The sequence below is a fragment of the Chaetodon auriga genome, chromosome 11, assembly GCF_051107435.1.
Source record: "Chaetodon auriga isolate fChaAug3 chromosome 11, fChaAug3.hap1, whole genome shotgun sequence".
Classification (NCBI taxonomy): domain Eukaryota; kingdom Metazoa; phylum Chordata; class Actinopteri; order Chaetodontiformes; family Chaetodontidae; genus Chaetodon; species Chaetodon auriga.
In genome coordinates this window covers 1,574,223-1,593,131 of record NC_135084.1, presented here as the reverse complement: position 1 = coordinate 1,593,131, position 18,909 = coordinate 1,574,223, and the positions used below count along the sequence as shown (strand labels likewise).

The 18,909-nt window shown below is 40.7% G+C and overlaps 1 protein-coding gene across 1 annotated transcript; it reads left to right on the top strand.

The window, feature by feature from the left end:
- Positions 1 to 936: 936 nt before the first annotated feature.
- chchd1 (coiled-coil-helix-coiled-coil-helix domain containing 1) lies at positions 937 to 16,780 on the top strand. Its single transcript, XM_076743983.1, has 4 exons — positions 937 to 1,042; positions 1,155 to 1,380; positions 11,654 to 11,772; positions 12,811 to 16,780. The coding sequence occupies exons 2-4, from the start codon at positions 1,242 to 1,244 to the stop codon at positions 12,919 to 12,921; spliced, it is 369 nt and encodes a 122-aa protein (XP_076600098.1). The 5' UTR covers positions 937 to 1,042; positions 1,155 to 1,241; the 3' UTR covers positions 12,922 to 16,780.
- Positions 16,781 to 18,909: the final 2,129 nt, after the last annotated feature.

Genomic DNA, 18,909 nt, shown 5'->3' with positions numbered 1-18,909 from the left:
TTGCTGTTGTTCATTACCGCCACTTAGCTCATTTAGGATAGTGTCTTTCAGCTTCAGAATATGTGGCCAAGGAATCTTGTCTCTCAGAGGTCATACTTATCTTCAGATCTGTCGAAGAGAAGCTGGGATGCTGGGGCTCCTATTGCTCTGCTTGACATTCTGTCCTTTATTGTGGCATTTCATTGTGCTAAACTAGGCTTGTTAGCTTCACTTACTTTCACCTTATATGTCACGCAAAACTTCTTCTGAGATTTCGTTCTTCACTTATCTCCAAGCTGGTTCACTCACAAAGTCCATAGAAGCTGTCTATTGAAATTATTAGATTTTTTTACATGTTGTATTAAAAATAACTTCATTATTATTCTCCTATTATTATCGTTGTTGTTACAGTAGTAGTAATATAAAATGCTCTAATATCAAATTATTTCCATCTTTTCATGTTATCATTACCCATTACTTGTGCTACTTGTGCATGTGGTGCAAATGGCTTTACGTTAGTAATGGGAATTCTGGCTCTTTGAAGAGAGCCAGTTCTTATGGCTTGGCTCTCTTAAAAGAGCTGGCTCTTTCAGCTCTCAAGTGGCTCCTCAGATTTTTTGTTGCTTAAATTAATTTATTACCAAAATAATTTAAAATGATGTGTAGAATTAATTAATTAATTACTAATGTACTAAATATACTTTATATCAAATTTTCAAATTCTCACCTTTCCAGCCTTTTGTTTCTGTCGTGGCTGTGTGTGTGTGTGTGTGTGTGTGTGTGTGTGTGCGCGTGTGCGTGCGTGCGTGCGTGCGTGTGTGTGCGCGCGCTGTGTCTGTAACCACCGCCCCTCCCCTCCCCTGCTCAGTGCGTACACATTGAAGCCACCACACATCATGTAGTTGGCCAATCACGTGTGGCTTGAACAGAAAATAAGTCCAGAACAAAAAAAAAAAGAAAAAAAGCGGCCGCTCCGGCTCCCAAGCAGGAGCCGGCTCCGAACGTTCACTTCAAAGAGCTGGCAAGAGCCGTTTCGTTCGCGGCCGACATATCACTACTTTACGTGGGTTTTACGACACTGAGTTGCTTCTTACGGCACAACATGGTGCTACACACCTTCGTGGAGGAATGAGGCGTTGAATTGAAAACTGCTCACCTCTTCTTTTTGTTCACAGGGAGTTCCACATATCAGCGCAACGTAGCGGCTCTCCGTTGTGCTCAGGCAGAGTTACTGAGGAGCAGAAGAGGTTGTAAGAAGAGAAATGGCAGCACAGAGAGGCGACTTGTTTCAAGAGAAGATTAGCAGGCTGCTCAGCAGATCGAATGGGAAACCAGTACTTAAACCCAACAGAACTCTGGCTCTGAGAGATGCTGTAGCTAACCGCAAGCTGAAGAAAGGAGGTATGGAAGATTGTGTGATTACTTGGTCTCTTCTGAAGTTTTCTTATTGTGCTCGTATAGACTGTGGCTTCTTATGTAGGTTGACTTTCACAAGGTCAGCAGAAGAGACATCTGCAACCCGGATAGTCAGCAACATAGCGTACATCTCAATACGTCACGATAAAGAGTGGATACATACATACTCAATACATTAAATGAGTGAAACGTGTAGGGGAGAGCTGGTCTGAAAATAACACTTTTCAAATAAACGCCATATAAAGGCAACGACAAAGACAAACTAATATTTGTTGTGATCAACAACTCATGTGTAAGCTATTATTATTATTATTATTCTATTATTCTTTGTGCGGAGGTTTCGCAGTTACATTCGACGCTGTCATTCGGGATAAAAGCAACACAGCGATATAAACTCGGAGCTATTTATATTATTCTTGTATTTATTAAAAATCTCTGGCAATGTTCTTGTTTAAATCTAATCGCCAATATATTATGTACTTTCTCTTGATAAAAAAAAAGTTACATTCCATTTTTAATTAAAATGGTCAGTTTCATCGTTTCAAACGTTTTAAAATATAGTCACAAATATATGAATAATATAACTGTTACAGAAAATAGAACAATATAATATAACATTGCACCCACACTTCCCAAGTCAAGGATGAGCTGAATGTTTATATACACAATAAGCTCTTTTTTCAAATCTGTAGCTAAACTTTGAATTGGTTCTTCTTTCATTCCCACAGCTCTTTTCAATAACATGAACAACAAAAATATTCAGTATACAACGGCATAGGTTATTGATCACTGACCTCAACATTTAAAAAGTAAATTATAGTTTTATTCATATGAACTACTGCTTCATGGATTATGCAGTTATATTTGAATGTTTAGACTGTAACATCTTGTGTAAGTTGACTTTCATAAGGTCAGTACGTTTCTCAATATACTACAAAGAATAAGGAAACCTTTATTCTTGTTTTTGAGAGGTCTACTCTTTACCTTTGCAGATACGCTAGCTGTCATTCAGCATCACAGTTTTTGAACGGAATTTGACATGTAATGCTCTTCAAATTGAAAAGCTATGCAGGGAAGGTAGCTTCTTACCCCAACCATTAGCATATTAGGTTGGTGCAATATGACATACACATTTTTTAATAAATACTGTAACATGCACAATGTGACCGCATTAGTGGCAAGGCAACAGAAATGCTCACTGTTACTGTAGAGGGGCGAACAAAACAATTACAATTAGTGATTTGGCAGACACTTTTATCCAAAGGGACGTACATATGAATTCACACACCAATGGCACAGCATCGGGGGCAGTTTTTTGGGGGTTCAGTGGGCCTTTCTCAATATGTGTTCTTCTCTGTACTTGTGTTCTTGTGTACTTGAGAAACGTCATCAGTCTCAGTCCAAGTACTGTTCCAATTCAAAAGTCCGCATCTCGCCAAGTACAGTCAAATACCCGGATGTGTTCTTGCCCCTCCCATTTTATCAAGGATGCATCAGGTGGTGACTTGTGTGGACTTGGGGCAGCCACGTATCCCAGGATGCATTTCGTAGCGATGATAGCGGAGGAGAGGACTCACAACTGTAAAGTTACAAGTTTCGAAATACTACTGTTTTAGTAGTACGGAATGTGGTTTTAAGATTATTTTATGTGAGAAAGTGGATGTTAAAACTTAAAATCTGTGGTTGATTCATCACGATAGCGTGTAGTTTAAAATTTGCTCCAAAGTTTTCGGAGATGACCGGCAGACGAGCTGCGATGGTGACGTCATCAAGTACGCTGCCGACCCTATTGCAGAATGACCGTCCTGCGTCCTCCCGTCCTGGAGAGACTGTACTCCCAGGTCGAACTTGCTGAATGAAGTCCGAACTGCCAAGTTCGTAAGTCCGAACTTGGCGTACTTGGTATTGAGAAACGACCAGTATCTTGCCCAAGGATATTTTGGCATGTGGACTGCCAAGGCCAGGGACTGAACCAACGACCTCCTGATTGATGGATGACCGCTCTACCTCCTGAGCTACAGCCACCCCGAACAGTTGTTACTATCATCCCAACAATGACCCCTGACAGTTACACCTGACTATAACTCTGACTTGTCAAATTTTAGGATGTGTTTAAGTACTAACTACTCTGTCACATTATCATAACTATGACATGTGAAACAAATTTAACTTGTCATAAAAAAAGACCACTTGAAGTAATTTACACATTGTGATTCTAAACAACTTTTTCAGTAAAACACCATTATCTTATGGATGTCTCCACAAGATTTTTTACAGTTCTGATTAAGTGTTGCATGCTGTATGTTCTGACACAGTTAGGCCTATCAGACTCAGAGGTCTCAGAGAAAACTTTTAAACTTTTGTACTGGCTCTACCCAACTCTGGGGGATTGTAGTCTATCATAGTGCTTTAGGCTGGGCAATATGGGTGCAATTTTAAGTGTAAGTGTAATTTGATATTATGATATTGATAGATAGACAGATAATACACACCAAACATTTTATTGGTTGAATCCAGTACCTAGTGGTTTAATACGTTAAATATCATCATTTTGTCCAACCACACAAATATTTGACTAAAAAAGTAGTCTTCTACCACACAGAATTTATCTTGTTCCTTTACTCACAGTTGTGTGTTAATTTTTAATTGTGCTATAATATGATGATAAGATCATATTGTGTCATCATTTTACCAAAATCTGCTATTGAAAGGAAAAAGATTACATCTGAAACTGACAACTGATAAGTTTTGTTGTTCAAGTTTATATTTCACACTACACAAACACACAGGCTCACATTTACTGAGGTTATGTACACTATATTGCCAAAAGTATTGGCTCATATATGAACTTAAGTGACATTCCAATCTTAATCCATTGTGTTTAATGTGACGTCAGTCCACCCTTTGCAGCTATAACAGCTTCAACTCTTCTGGGAACGCTTTCCACGAGCTTTAGGAGTGTGTTTATGGGAATTTTTGACCATGGCTCTAGAGGCGCATTTGTGAGGTCACACACTGATGTTGGACAAGAAGGCCTGGCTCTCAGTCTCCGCTCTACTTCATTCCAAAGGTGTTGTATCGGGTTGAGGTCAGGACTCTGTGCAGGCCAGTCAAGTTCATCCACACCAAACTCTCTCATCCATGTCTTTATGGACCTTGCTTTGTGCACTGGTGCACAGTCATGTTGGAACAGGAAGGATCCATCCCCAAACTGTTCCCACAAAATTGGGAGCATGGAATTGTCCAAAATCTCTTGGCACAATGCAGTCAGACAAGTACTGTTCTGCTGGCAACCGCCCAACCCAGACTCGTCCATGAGATCACCAGATGGTGAAGTGTGATTCGTCACTCCAGAGAACGCGTCTCCACTTCTGTAGAGTTCAGTGGCGGCATGCTTTAGACCACTGCATCCGACGTTTTGCATTGCAGTCGGAGATGTATGGCTTGGATGCAGCTGCTCAGCCATGGAAACCCATTCCATGAAGCTCTTTACGCACTGTTCTTGAGTTAATCTGAAGGCCGCATGAAGTTTGGAGGCCTGTAGCAATTGACTCTGCAGAAAGTTGGCGCACTATGCGCCTCAGCATCCACTGACCCCGCTCCTTCATTTTACGTGGCCTACCACTTTGTGGCTGAGTTGCTGTCATTCCCAATCACTTCCTCTCTGTTGTAAAACCACTTACAGTACTGTGTAATATTTAGTGAGTGAGGAAATTTCATGACTGGACTTGTTGCACAGGTGGCATCCTATCGCAGTAACACACTGGAATTCACTGAGCTCCTGAGAGCGACCATGCTTTCACAAATGTTTGTAGATCCAGTCTGAATGCCTTGGTGCTTGATTTTATACACCTGTGGCCACGGAAGTGATTGGAACACCTGATTTCAATTATTTCGATGGGTGAGTGAATACTTTTGGCTAGGGATGTCCCGATACCGATACCAGCATCGGTACTCGCACCGATACTGGCCTATTTTGCTATACTCATACTCGTCAAATACCCGCTCATGACAGCACCCGATACCTACTATACGTCACCCAGTACGCAGTACCAGGAAGAAGGGGTGCGGTTGCAAGAGCCTGAGCAAGTGGACGTGGTGTGCGTTTGGAGGAGAAAGTAATGTTGGCAGTGTGGACATACTTTAAAATTTGCGATAGTGACAAGAGCAAAGCCGAGTGCAAACTATGTGCTGTTAAAGTATCAAGAGGTGGTGCGAAACCTAGCTCATTTAACACGAGCAATTTGATCATACATCTTAAGAACAAGCACAAGGCCGAGTACAAGGAGTTTTCAAATGCTAGCACCAGCAGCACAACACAACCAACTTTGGAGCAAACGCTGGAGAGGAGAGAAAAGATGGCAAAAGAAAACCCACGGGCAGCAAAAATAACTGAAGCTCTCGCACAGTACATCGCTCTAGACAACCAGCCCCTGTCCGTTGTAGAAAATAGTGGATTTCGCAAGCTGCTCAGTGTACTGGAGCCGAGGTATGCTATTCCTAGCCGTCACTACATCACAGACACAGAGTTACCAAAGCTCCACAATGCTGTGAAAAAGCACATACAAGGCCTGCTGCAGGACATACCGGCTTTCAGCTTCACAACTGATATCTGGAGCAGCACTGTCACCCCAATGTCCCTAATTAGTTTAACTGCGCATTGGATTGGGGAGGATTTCACGCGCAAAAATGCCATTCTCCACGCAAAGCAGTTTCGGGGTTCCCATACTGGCACAGCTATCGCTAGTGTGTTTGAGGAGATGCTTGAACATGGGGAATACCGAAAAGTTCTGTTCACGTTGTGGTCCGGGACAGCGCAAAAAACATGATCAAAGCCATGAATGAAGCTGGACTGCCTAGCCTGTCGTGTGTTGCCCACACCTTTCAACTGGCGGTTAACGAGGGGCTGTTGTCTCAGAGGAGTGTATCAGACGCGGTGGCAATTGGACGCAAAATAGTGGGGCATTTTAAACATTCGCCATTAGCCTACTCCCGCCTGGAAGACGTCCAGCTCGAGCTCCTACAGCTGACAGCAAGGCTACAGCAAGACGTGCCAACGCGCTGGAGCAGCACGTATTACATGATGCAGTCTCTCACCAAGCAGAAGCGGGCTCTGACACTATATGGATCTGAATACGAACTCCCCGCCACCCTCAGCACTCATCAGTGGACCCTCCTGGAACACGCTATGTCTGTCCTGTCCCCGTTTGAGGAGTTAACCAAACGAGTGAGTTCCTCTGACGCCCTGGCCTCAGATGTGATACCTGCTGTGACTGTGCTGCTCCGAGTTTTGACACAAGAAACAGAACAGGACCAAGGCATCAAAACCATGAAGGCAACCTTGACTGCAGCCGTGAGGAGACGCTTCTCTGACGTAGAAAGAAACCCACTCTACAGCATCGCAAGTGTACTCGATCCGAGGTAAAGTGTGTGTGTGTGTGTGTGTGTGTGTGTGTGTGTGTGTGTGTGTGTGTGTGTGTGCGTGTATGTGTGTGTGTGTGTGTGTGAGAGAGAGAGAGAGAGAGAGAGAGATGTCATTATTTAACTTCATAGAAGTTAATTAAGTAAATATTCATTTAAGTTTAAGGTTGTTTCATTAAGTGATGTGAAGGCAATATGCTGACATTAATTCTGACAACTTGAGACTAGCTTGTCTGTTACCAGCTAAAATATTTATGTTTCTCTGTTAGATACAAGGATTGTTTCTTCTCAAACGCCAACACTGCTGTAGAAGCCAAAGAGATGGTGAGGCTAGAGCTGCAGAAGCTGTCTGGAGGAGAAGCAGATGTGGGGGAACCTCCTGCCAGAAAGCAACGCAAGGCCCAGGCCAGTAGGAGCAGTCTGGACAGTGTGTTTGCTGAGATAGCAAATGAGCAAGTAGCAGCATCACTGAGAACAGCACCGGTGGGTGGGGCCATCAAGTTAGAAACATATCTTGGAGAGGCCCTGTCTAAACAGGATGACAAGCCACTGCAGTACTGGGGACTTAACAAAGTGAGGTTTCCCACTCTTGCCAAAATGTCTCGCAAATATCTGTCAGCACCTTGCAGTAGTGTGGACAGTGAAAGGCTTTTTAGCTCAGTGACGCACATTGTTGATGAAACCAGAAACAGGATCACACCTGAGCATGCAGAGATGCTTCTCTTTATCAAAAAAAACCTTCCTCTCACTTTTCCCTAAGAGGCCACTAAAAAAGCATAGCCCCCTCACAGATAGCACTACACAATATTTTGATTTTCAGTTGTTCTACAGTTTCAGACAGTTGTTGTACAGTTGTGTGGTACTGAAGGTTACAGGTTACTTGAAATGTGTAGCACTACATGTAGCATGTTGACAGTTGTACAGTTGTGTGGTACTGAAGGTTACTTGAAATGTGTAGCACTACATGTAGCATGTTGATTCAGGAAAGATGTTTTATTTATTTTATATTATCAACACATGCATAGATTGCCCAGGCTAAACTTGAAATGTTAAAAGTGACGTCTGTGTGGCAGTGGTGTCATGTTTGTTCAGGGAACATGTGCTGAAAAAATAAAAAATCACAATTTAAATTTGTTGTTATGGTATTATTGACTACTCGTATCGGTATTCGGTATCGGCAAGTACTCAAATGTCAGTACTCGTACTTGTACTTGGTCGGCAAAAAAGTGGTATCGGGACATCCCTACTTTTGGCAGTATAGTGTATAAGGGCATGGTGACACATGTAAAATTAAAAATGGCAAACTTTCTTGTCATTCTTTTTCATTTTATGGGAACTGGACATCTGCGAGTCATGAATGAATGGTTCAAAACAAACAGTGTCTCAACCTCAACCACTAGCAAAGAAGTGTGTGTGTTTGACCCACTGAACTCTCATTGTCACATCCTGCACTGACCACATACAGTTTAGCAGGATTACATGGACAGGCAATGGTCATTTGCCTGCATTTGGGCAGGACTGTGCCTTAACAGTGCAACACAGTTCATTCTAAAATAAATGATCATCAGTTTGTAGATATATAGCAAAGATAGAGGAACATGAACAAGGCCATAATAAATTGATTATACCTTGATTGGCAAGTATGTCAGACCTCGGAATATCCCCACAAGCTACTTTGAAGAAGGTAAATGTTAATGGCAGTGCCTGGTGCCCTGATTATATTCTTGAAGCCCTACACATTAGTGTGACTGAAAGAGGCATGGAACCTCCTGTGTGGGCTGCAAAACTTGCACATATTTTTTTCTGGTATATAGTTTATAGCTCTGGCTCTCTTTAAGAATGGCTGTTATTCTTTGTTTATATACGTAGTTATATTGTATTTGAGTGTATTATATTGTGATATGTTATATAATATGTATTATATATTAGAATACATATTATATGGCTATATATAATATCTAATTATATATAGTTATATATAATATGCATTATATATTATAATGCATATTATATAACTATATACTTATATACTTTGTTATATTCTAATAATTGCGCCTATTCTATGTTTATATACTCTGTTATATTTTTTAAGAACATTCTTTTCTCTTCATTTCTCGGCCTTATTCTTCTTTATTGTATATATTTTATGTTTATGTCTATCTTTAACCTGCTGCTGCAACAAAAGAATTTACCAAATTGGGATCAAAAAGTAAAGTTTAAGTCTAAAACAGTTGAAAATAAGCACCCCTCCTCCACTACTCTCTGATACTGTGTGGTGCTAGTTTGGGCTTGATGACACTCAAACACATCCAGTGTTGCATGACCAACAGGTGCATGTTCAGCCTTGCTAACCTGCTAAAGGCCAAAATGCACGTGATCTGTCCTCCACTGGAGATTTCTGCAATCACTGAGAACTTTTACCTTCAGTGACATTTGTGAGCCCTTTCTCCTATTGCTGACAACAATCCCTTACAGTTTTTGACTACAGAGCCTCTTTCAGCTCTAAGTGTTCAAAGACCTTGTGTAGTGCAGGGGAGGGATGCTGAGTGGACTGGCTATATTATGCTTTGAGAATGAATGAGCGGAGAAGTTGGACCTGGAGCAGATAGTTGAGGACTTTGCAGAAGGGGTGACAAGTAATGCCAGCAGACCGAGTGAGAGAGGGCATGAGTACCAGGGCCCTGCTTTTATAGACTTGCAACACTCACTCATTCATTCATTCATTCATTCATTCATTCATTCATTCATTCATTCATTGAATTGGGACAGTGCACATTGATCAACATATCAGCACTAGGCAACAATGTAAATGTGCCAGAATTAGCACAATAGCTAAACACCAGGGCCCATATTCACAAAGCATCCTAAGGCTAAAAGTAGCTCTTAGTGACGTCATTCTTAGAATTCTTCTTAGAATTTTAGAATTCCTTGAAATCTAAGATTTTTCTTCGAATTTTCCCTTGGTAAGATAAAAGTTATTTACAAAGCGTCTTATGCCTTAAGAGAGCTCCTAAGGTGGAAAAACTTAGAAGGGAGGAGGACTTTTAAGAAGCCTATGAGTGTCTTAAACAGACAGGGATTGCAGCACCTACTAGCGCTTCTCACACTCGTCGCTCATGCGTAAAGGAAGGGGGAACAACGCATTGATCTGCTGGGCAATGCGCTCCCAAGTCTGCCTCTTCTCTTGGGCTGTGATTCCAGGACCCAGTTTCCCTCTTAATACTGTTTTATTTTCATCCACAAGCTATGCCAACAGCAGGCACTGCTCTTGTGTCCAGTTTGGCTTTCTTGTTCTCTTTTTATCCATTTTGTTCATTGTTTTGGTCATTCTGCCAAATCAAACCGCTTTTTATCACCAGCAATCACAGGAATTGCTGACAGCTGAGTCTGCGTCCACCATTACTATCAAATACATTAAGTAGTAAAATTACCAGCATGGACTTATTGTAGGTGTAGAGGGCAAAAAGGAATGGTGACAGCACCATTCCCTGGGGGGTCCCTGTGCTGCTGACTGCCACATCTGGTCCAGCACAGAGCTCACCTGGGCATGGAGGTGGCTGAGGACGATCCTCTCCATGGTCTTCATGAGGTGGGAGGTTAGGGCGACAGGTCTGTAGTGGCTTGGTTCCCTGGGATGGGCTGTTTTTGGAATTGGCACCACGCAGGAGGTCTTCCACAGGGCTGGGACTCTCTCCAGACTGAGGCTCAGGTTGAACATGTACAGAACCTGACTGAGCTGGTCTGCACACTCCCTGAGCACCCTGGAGCTGATGGCATTCCTATGAACTGGGCATATGCCTTGTCATTGGCAGAGGTTGGGTTCACATTCAGCCCGTTTTTTTTTTCATCAGTGTGATCTGGGATTTGAATTGTGTGAACAGGAGTTCCTCTTTCGCTATGTTATAGGCAGTGTTAAACTTAATGACCATTTCGTTCTTTTCTGTTGAGCGATTGCTCTCATCCATCCGCTAAAAAAAGGCGGGAGGTTTTGTGTTTTATGCTGTCATTGTGTAACTTCACAGTTTCCATCTTAAATTGTGTCGACCCCGTAACAAATTTAGTGTTGCCTGCAACAGACGGGCCACACTTTCGACACCAGACACACAACATAGTTCCCCCTTCGTACCGCAACCACGGGTACTGTGTCAACCATTGTGGTTGAAAGCAGTACTTTTTTTTTTTTTTCACCTGCTGCTCGGCCGGTCTCTCCCTGTCCTCCTCATCAACAGTAGGCCTACCGTCTGATTCGGCACCTTTTGCTGGCTCTACCTCACCACCAGTCTCCTCCTCTCTCTCCTTATTTAGTTTTCGGAAAAAATCAGCAATAGACCGCTTCATTTTTGAGAATAGTGAAACGCTAGTCTTGGTGTCTTGAAGTTCTGTGTGCTGCGCGTGTACGCGACAGCTTATGTGCATGCGACGGCGCTGTCTCAACAGGAGAGAGTGCAGGTGGAGGCGACTGACTAAGCCAGTGAAAAAAAGGACGACTTTCAACCACAATGTCTAACACGGAGGAATAAAACTGATGCGCTCGCACGAATGCGACCAGATGAAATCCTTACTCGCAAACTCTGAAAAAAAGGTCGCATATGCGACCATTTTGGTCACAGTCTCGAGCCCTGTAGTGTATCCTGGCAATTTTAAGGCTAAGTTAGAAGCTCTCTTAGAAGATTCTAAGAAGCTTTGTGACTACGGGCCCAGGCCCAGGTATCCCCAGGAGGCACTAATCAGCATCTTGCCCAACAACGAAGTACAATGTATGGAAATACAAAGACACTGCTTAATAATACCAGTGGGAGTCATCACAATGGGTAAACGTGAACAATTTTCTCCACAGAGGCAACCTGTATCCCAGAGATGTCAGTCTTGATGGCCTGTTGGAAGCAGAACAACTTTGTGGACAGTCTGTGTTCTAATGAGATGAAGGCTTTTTATACTTGTGTAGAGAAGGCTCAGGTATGTCCACACACACAGTAATGCAACACCAGAACTGATTTGTGCTGTAAAATGGCATGCATGTGTAATTCAAAATAGGCTGAATAGACGAATGCATGCAAGTACAGTATAAAGTACAATATTGCTGGCTCTGCTCCATGGATAATACGCACCTAGTGTATTTTTGTTGAAAGCTGTGTTAAGTCGGGCAGAAAGCAAGACACAGAAATTGTATATAGAATTGAGTCAATTTCCAAAATAAAACATCCTCTGCATACTGCGTACATCAACAATAAACACAGTTAAAACACACAAAACAGAAACCATTTTATCTATGTACTTACCCATGGTAGAAGCACAAACATCAAAGAAAAATGACTAAATCTACAAAATCTGAGCAAATCAACAAAATTGGGCAGGCAAAATGCTTCATTTCTGAAACGCTCTCAGTGGGGTGTTGAACTGTTTTGGACATGTAGCAGCCAGAACAGCGGAATCTCTGTGTAACATTATTTATGCATCGTGGGAACTTCCAACAGTGTGGATGCTTTCATCAGGTGAACTTTCAATACAGGATGTCAGCTTTCAATATAGATAGAGCAGGAAGTTGGGCAATGAGGTGACATTATCATTATGAAAAATGTTGAGAGCAGACAGGCAACAGTTTGTATCGCCTAAATGACAACAACAAAGCTTTTTACTATGAGAACAATTTGCATTGATGTAGCAGTATTAGGCTATTTCTGCCTACTCTTGTGTCACGTGTAGGATAGTTTCCATGGGCAAACAAATAACAACTGACAATGTTCACAGAGGTTACTGTGCTCTCTAAGAACTTGTTTCCCTCTCATTGTTCACAAGATTGTTGACAAACACTATGGAAACATGGTAAGTTAGCCGGGGGTAGGGTGGCTAACTTTACAGGCTTAAAATAAGTCTTTTTGTGGGACTGTCTAACTTGTATCAGACTGATCTAACAGCAAAATGTTTCCTAGTTGCACTTAAAACACATTACTATATTAAAAAGCACTGGTAACAAATCATCCTCCTCTTTCACAGGCTGCCATGAAGAATAAATCTGAACAAATCAACATCCAGGGGGGACGTCTGCACCCAAAACAAGCCACAACCCTGCTGAAGAGATATCCCAACCTCCGCACTGACATCTAGGAAACAAACTTTTTTAATGAATATGCTATACAGGTGCAGGGTAAAAAGAGGCCATTGGACTGACTTTTGTAACTGGGCTTCATCATGGTAAGCTGTTTGTCAACTGCTATATGATTCAACAGTGGGACAAAGTATACATTTATTAAATAAATAAATCAAGAATCATAACAATGAAAATGATCATTTCCACATGCAATCTACAGAGGAAATAGAGGGGCTGCTAACAGTTCTAAAAATCATAATTTTTTGTCGTGGTGAGATGGCACCAGAAAAATCTTTGAAAAGTGTTAAATCTATGGGGAAAAAAATGTGTATATTATATATGAAGTTTAACTATTAGTTCATTCATTGTGAAAACTGGTGTATAACAGTTATATGGTACAAAGTCAATATAGTAAGTATAGTATGGAATTGGGACACTGCCCTGTCTTTCTTTCTTTCTTTCTTTCTTTCTGTGCATTGACCACCTTTTTTAAATCACAAAATTCTATATTAGATTAGATTCAGCTTTATTGTCATTGTCAGAGTGCAACACAGAGACAGCGAAATGCAGTTTAGCATCTAATCAGAAGTGCAAATAGTCAAAATATCCAGAAATATAAATACATGCAAGTAGTGCAATTGGCATGAGGTATAAACAGTATGAGGTAGGTGCAGGGAGTGCAAGTAATTTCTATGAAACCATAAAAACATGTGCAACATGGTATGTAAACAGGTGACGTGCAACAGGTAATAAGTGGCAGTGCAGTAAAAGAAAAAAAAGGAAAAAGTAGAAGTGAACAGATGAGGTATACATTGTATATAAAATCTAAAGTGGTATGTGCAGTATGACAGGCTGAGTTTATATTCATCTTTGTTGTAGTCTCTTGGGTCCTGAGTGAGGCCCACGAGGTGGTAAGAGGGGGTGTCAATGTCAATAGGAGGGTGGTGGGATTGGGGGGGGATGGTTACCCTGTTGCTTGGTTCAGCAGGGTAACAGCTCCGGGGAAGAAGCTGTTCCTGTGTCTGCTGGTGCTGGAACAGAGGCTCCTGAACCTCCTACCAGATGGCAGGGGGCAAACAGTTCATGGTTGGGGTGGGAGCTATCTTTGCTGATGCTTCGTGTCCTTCTTGGCCACCATTTGCGCTGGAGGTAACTGGGCACCCGTGATGTACTGGGCGGTTTTCTCCACCCATTGCAGGGCCTCTATAAACATGCATGGGGCTTGTATGAATATATGCTTAGGTACATGGGCAAAGAATTGTACATGTATGGTACAGTGCAGCCCTTAATTAGTCCTCACTATACTATTAGCTGGTGCTCCAAGCTCACAAGCTCACCAGCATTACTCCATTGCATTACATGTTCCTACCAACCATTTTCTAGCAAAAGATTACTATTGTTTTAGATTTATGACTAATAATAATTTTTGTTAAAGGTATGTTGTATTATTTTTCTAGTCTGTAACTTGACAACTGACTGCCAAATAAGCAGCCTTTTCTATGCATTGCTTCCAATTTCACATCATAACACAAACTCCATGCATGCTTTATAGTTTGGCTCCTCTTTTGACCCTCTAGCAGGACAGTTCTTAAGATCTGTTAAATGTATGTGTAGTGAATAGACTGGATCAAACAAAAGCAAGGGTATGGTCTTTAGAAGGGTACTTAACATTGTATTGAACTTTCATAACATTGCTACTATGCAACGTGCTGACCATCTGGAACAATTGGTGTCGAGTGTCTTGCACAGGATGAGATGAGGATCAAACCACAGTCCTGTGATTAGTGGGCATTCTGCTGTTCCTATGTTTGCCAGGTTATTTTCTCATTTTGTGACGAATCTCATCCAGACAGAGACACAGAAGACATTACACAGGCTGAATAATACTCCTCTCATAAATTGATAGTGATGTGCAAAATTGATGGCATGACCATTTATCTCCCATTACATAGGCTTCTTGTTTGCTTATAGAGTTTCTAAAAGTATAACAGTCACCATGCAAATATGCTGAAACATGCTGTGAGACAGGTATGGTTTTTCAACAGAGATATCATATTGGGCATAGAAGGTGACTATGAAAATTAACTACCACTACTAAATATCAAGTACTGTGTTTATATTGAAATGGTACATAACATTCGATTGGTTAATGAAGTACATTGCATTGTTATAGATGAAACTATTCTGTAGTATTTGAAATAGTTGGCATCAATTTCACCTCAACCAGCAGCAACAAGCAATTATTTCATTGGTAAGTATAGTACAATATAACTCTACAAAGGGGGATATTCTGTATTATTGGTACTTTTGCTTTTGAAATACATTTTCCTGCTATCATTTCTGTATGTTCACTTAAGTAAGATTTTGAATGCAGGACTTGTGACAGAGTTGTTTTTTTAACATTGTGATATTGTAACTTTTGCTTCAGTGAAAGACCTCAATACAAGTAACAGCACTGCCATTGGGAGGGTAAATTCATATCCCTGTTAACCTAACCAATTTAGCTTTCTTCTGCCACACATCCCAGCTCAATAGATTTGGTCAATGCCTATACAAGGTCAGTCAGGGGTCTTTTCATGGACATAAAAAAAAAAAATCAATCTTTCAAAATAAGTAGAAATGTACAAACTCTCTGGTGGATTTTGGAACACAGAGTGAGCACTCACAAATTTGATTCTCCTGTGTGTCTTTGTATTAAATTATAAGTGACTGATATATGATTTTGTGACCAACAGCAATGAAGATGTCTACATTTCTGTTAATGTAGAAATTTACCTTAATTTTTTATTAGGTTAAATTTCTTATTTATTGCATCCTCATTATTCTGTCTTCAGTGTGTGTGCATCTATACACAAATGGACAGATAGCTAACAGGCTTCAAGAGAAAGTCGGAGGCTGGGGTAAAGTTGAACGATCTTTAAAGTCATCGTCATTCTCATGAAAGGATTTTGTAAAACTGAAATAATACAGAAAGAGCACCAATTACTGGATGCTATTTAAACAATAATTATAGTCCACAGACACAGAATTATGTAGATTATTTACACAGCTACAAAGTTATAACATAAAATACTACATTCAAGTGGTATGTAAATAGTTGTACATAACTTGTAAATATCTTGTAAATAATGTACATAAAGTTCAACAGCTTAAAATATTAATAGAAACAGTACTGGCATACTTGCAGCAGGAAAGCCATCAATTACAATGGGAAACACTCATAGCTAGTTTAACATTGCCTGTGTTCACATGTAAATAAATCAAACATTTAAATGTAATATAACTGAATGAATTACATGACACTTTTATATTATCAACTGTAAATGCAAACACAACTTACAAGCAATGCTTTCCAAGGCACAAACAGAGGAAGGAAAAGATAAAGAAGCTGGAGCTGCAAGCTGACCACATTTAACAACTAAGGAAGTTCCTGATTAGAATCCCTGAACTATGACCTGTCTGTGTCACATGATTAAAACAACCAATGAAACATTAGCAGAAGCTAAAAAGGAAAATAATGAATTGCTCCCAAATGACCACAAGGGGGAGAAAACACACAAAGAACATGACACTCATCATATGACAAAATATAACATCCAACTAGATGCAAATGGAACATCTTTGGAGTTGGAGGTTTTTCTTTTCACTTTTCACACTTTCACATCACTGTAATCATGATGTTGAATTAAAATATTAGCATTTGATTTAAGATTAATTTAAAAATGTTAACTTTAACTTAACTTTAAAAAAGTAAAAATGTTAACTTTGTTTTTTCTGTCTTTAAAGGTTTACAACCTAATTTACTGTACTGACCAATCAACTGATGAAGCCAACCAATCACAGAACAAAAGTTGGAAGAAAAAATAAAGTCGATTGAGTTGGAAATTTGAGTTGTCCTTGTGTCCTTTGGAGTTGAACAAGAGGAGGACTTGACAATATTACACCTGAATCTGCGTATCTTCTAGCCACAGCTCAGTATTGATATTGCATTAACATACATTCTATGGTTCATAAACCATAGCATTTGGTTTACTTGATAAAGACCCTCCAAAATTAACAGTAAACAAGATATAACTATACTTGACAATTTAAGTCACTGAATTAATGAGTACTGTTATTTTTATTATTCTTTAATCCAAAAATCTGCACACAGTTTGCTCTGTGGATTAATTTATATCTTATACAGTATTTCTAATATAAAGCTGCATTCCTCACCCAGGAGGCAGTACAGATTCTGGTCCAGACTCCCTTATTTCATAATTACTGCAACTCACTCCTCGCGGTTGTACGTGCATGTTCCATCAGAGCTCTGTAGCTCATCCAGGATGCAGCAGCCCAGCTGGTCTTCAACCTACTCAAGTTCTACCCCTTTAGACCAATCTTCTGCACTCTGCATTTACTGCTGGTGGCTGCCAGAATCTGATTCTACTCTAGGAATGGCTCAGGGGTCATATGCGTGGATGCAGCTGTAATGATTTGCTCCTCATGCTCTTTGAATTCACTTCTCATTTTGACTTTTGTATTGTTTTTATGTGTAGATTTTTCAGTCTTTTGTGTTCAGTAGTTCACTTTGTATGATAGCTTGTGTCATTTTTGGATTAGGACATATTTTACTGGGAGTGCCCTTGTTGTCTAAATAGTGGAGCCTATAGGTCCCTATACATTATGTAGTCTGTTTTTAGTTTACATGTTGCCTTAGAAGTTACCTGCATTTTAAGTGCTTGTTTTATGTGACATTTAGTGGGGATAAAAGCCTAAAAAAGGTTATTTTTAATGTAAAGGACATTGAGTGAAATTCTTGTATGTATTCTAAACCAGTGGTTCTCAAATGGTCTGGCTTCAGAACCCACCAACACCTCTTAATGACAAGACTCGACCCAAGCTGCGACACCAATAGAGGGCACTTGGCTGCATAAAAAAACCTTCATCTTCAAAATAAAAGCACTTCTTTTTTTCTTTTTCTTTTTTTTTTTTTTTGCCCAGGCAAAGGTCCACGACCAGTGGTGTAGTGGTATACTCTTAAAGCTGCAGTGGGTAAGATCGAGAAGAGAGGAGACTTGAAAACCTGAAAATTTGAACCAACACAAGTTCCAAGTCACTCCCACTCCTTCTCCACTGTACTCATGCCCTGCCTCCAAAGCCCCTCCTCCCTGCGACATCTGCGTGGCTGCCATGACAACCAGTAATGTTAGCCTTAGCATCGGAAACAAGTTAACTCTGCCCAACCGCTACATCACAGTCGCTAACATATCGTACATGCTGCGGAGTGTTACTGTAATAATCATATTACATTATTAATCATAACATATTAGCTTTATGGTTATTTGTTGTCTTAACTGTATATGCTGTTGTTGGCAGCGGTGGTATGGGCAGTTTGTCCTTTGCAGATGGCTGTTGCTCCGCCACAGCTTTCACTAGGCTCCTGACGCCACTCACAGAGCTGTTTGACTGAAAGGCAGCCGACAGCATGAGCGGAGGGAGGGGGCAGTTCGTAGTGATTGACAGATGTCAGACACTCCCTCACACACTGGCTCTGATTGGTTGTTTTGTGTCGTCCTCGGTGGATTCTTGCAAATCTCAGTAGGAGCAGTAGGTGGGACAAATGGAGCCGGGTTTTTTTTCACAGATTACATGTTTCATGTACTGCTGTCTGGGCATAGGGACAGCGTTAGCAAATATGACAAAAAATTACTTTATACAAATTACCTACTGTAGCTTTAATTTATGCCCCCTTTTCTTTTTTTAGAGCAACTCGTCAAGCAAAGCATAGATGCCCTGTGTTATTAAGACTGACATGTAGAACTACTTTTGCATATTTATCTCACCTAAAAATGTGCCAGTAGTATTTGCACATTGTTACTTAATTTCTGCTGCTTGATTTCAGGGAGTAACGATCATTATGAAATTAACATTAGCCATAGAAAGACGGAGGGACAGCAACAGATCCATGAGCAGGAACGGGAAATAAGCTATTGTTAGCTGAGCTGCTGGCCAATAGCACCGAC

What these genes read in the sequence shown, in the direction of transcription:
- chchd1 (XM_076743983.1), top strand. Translation starts at nt 1,242, where the DNA reads ATGGCAGCACAGAGAGGCGACTTGTTTCAAGAGAAGATTAGCAGGCTG. An exon ending in CCGCAAGCTGAAGAAAGGAG is followed by an intron (nt 1,381 to 11,653) that starts GTATGGAAGATT and finishes TTTTCTCCACAG; the next exon opens with AGGCAACCTGTATCCCAGAG. An exon ending in CTTGTGTAGAGAAGGCTCAG is followed by an intron (nt 11,773 to 12,810) that starts GTATGTCCACAC and finishes CCTCTTTCACAG; the next exon opens with GCTGCCATGAAGAATAAATC.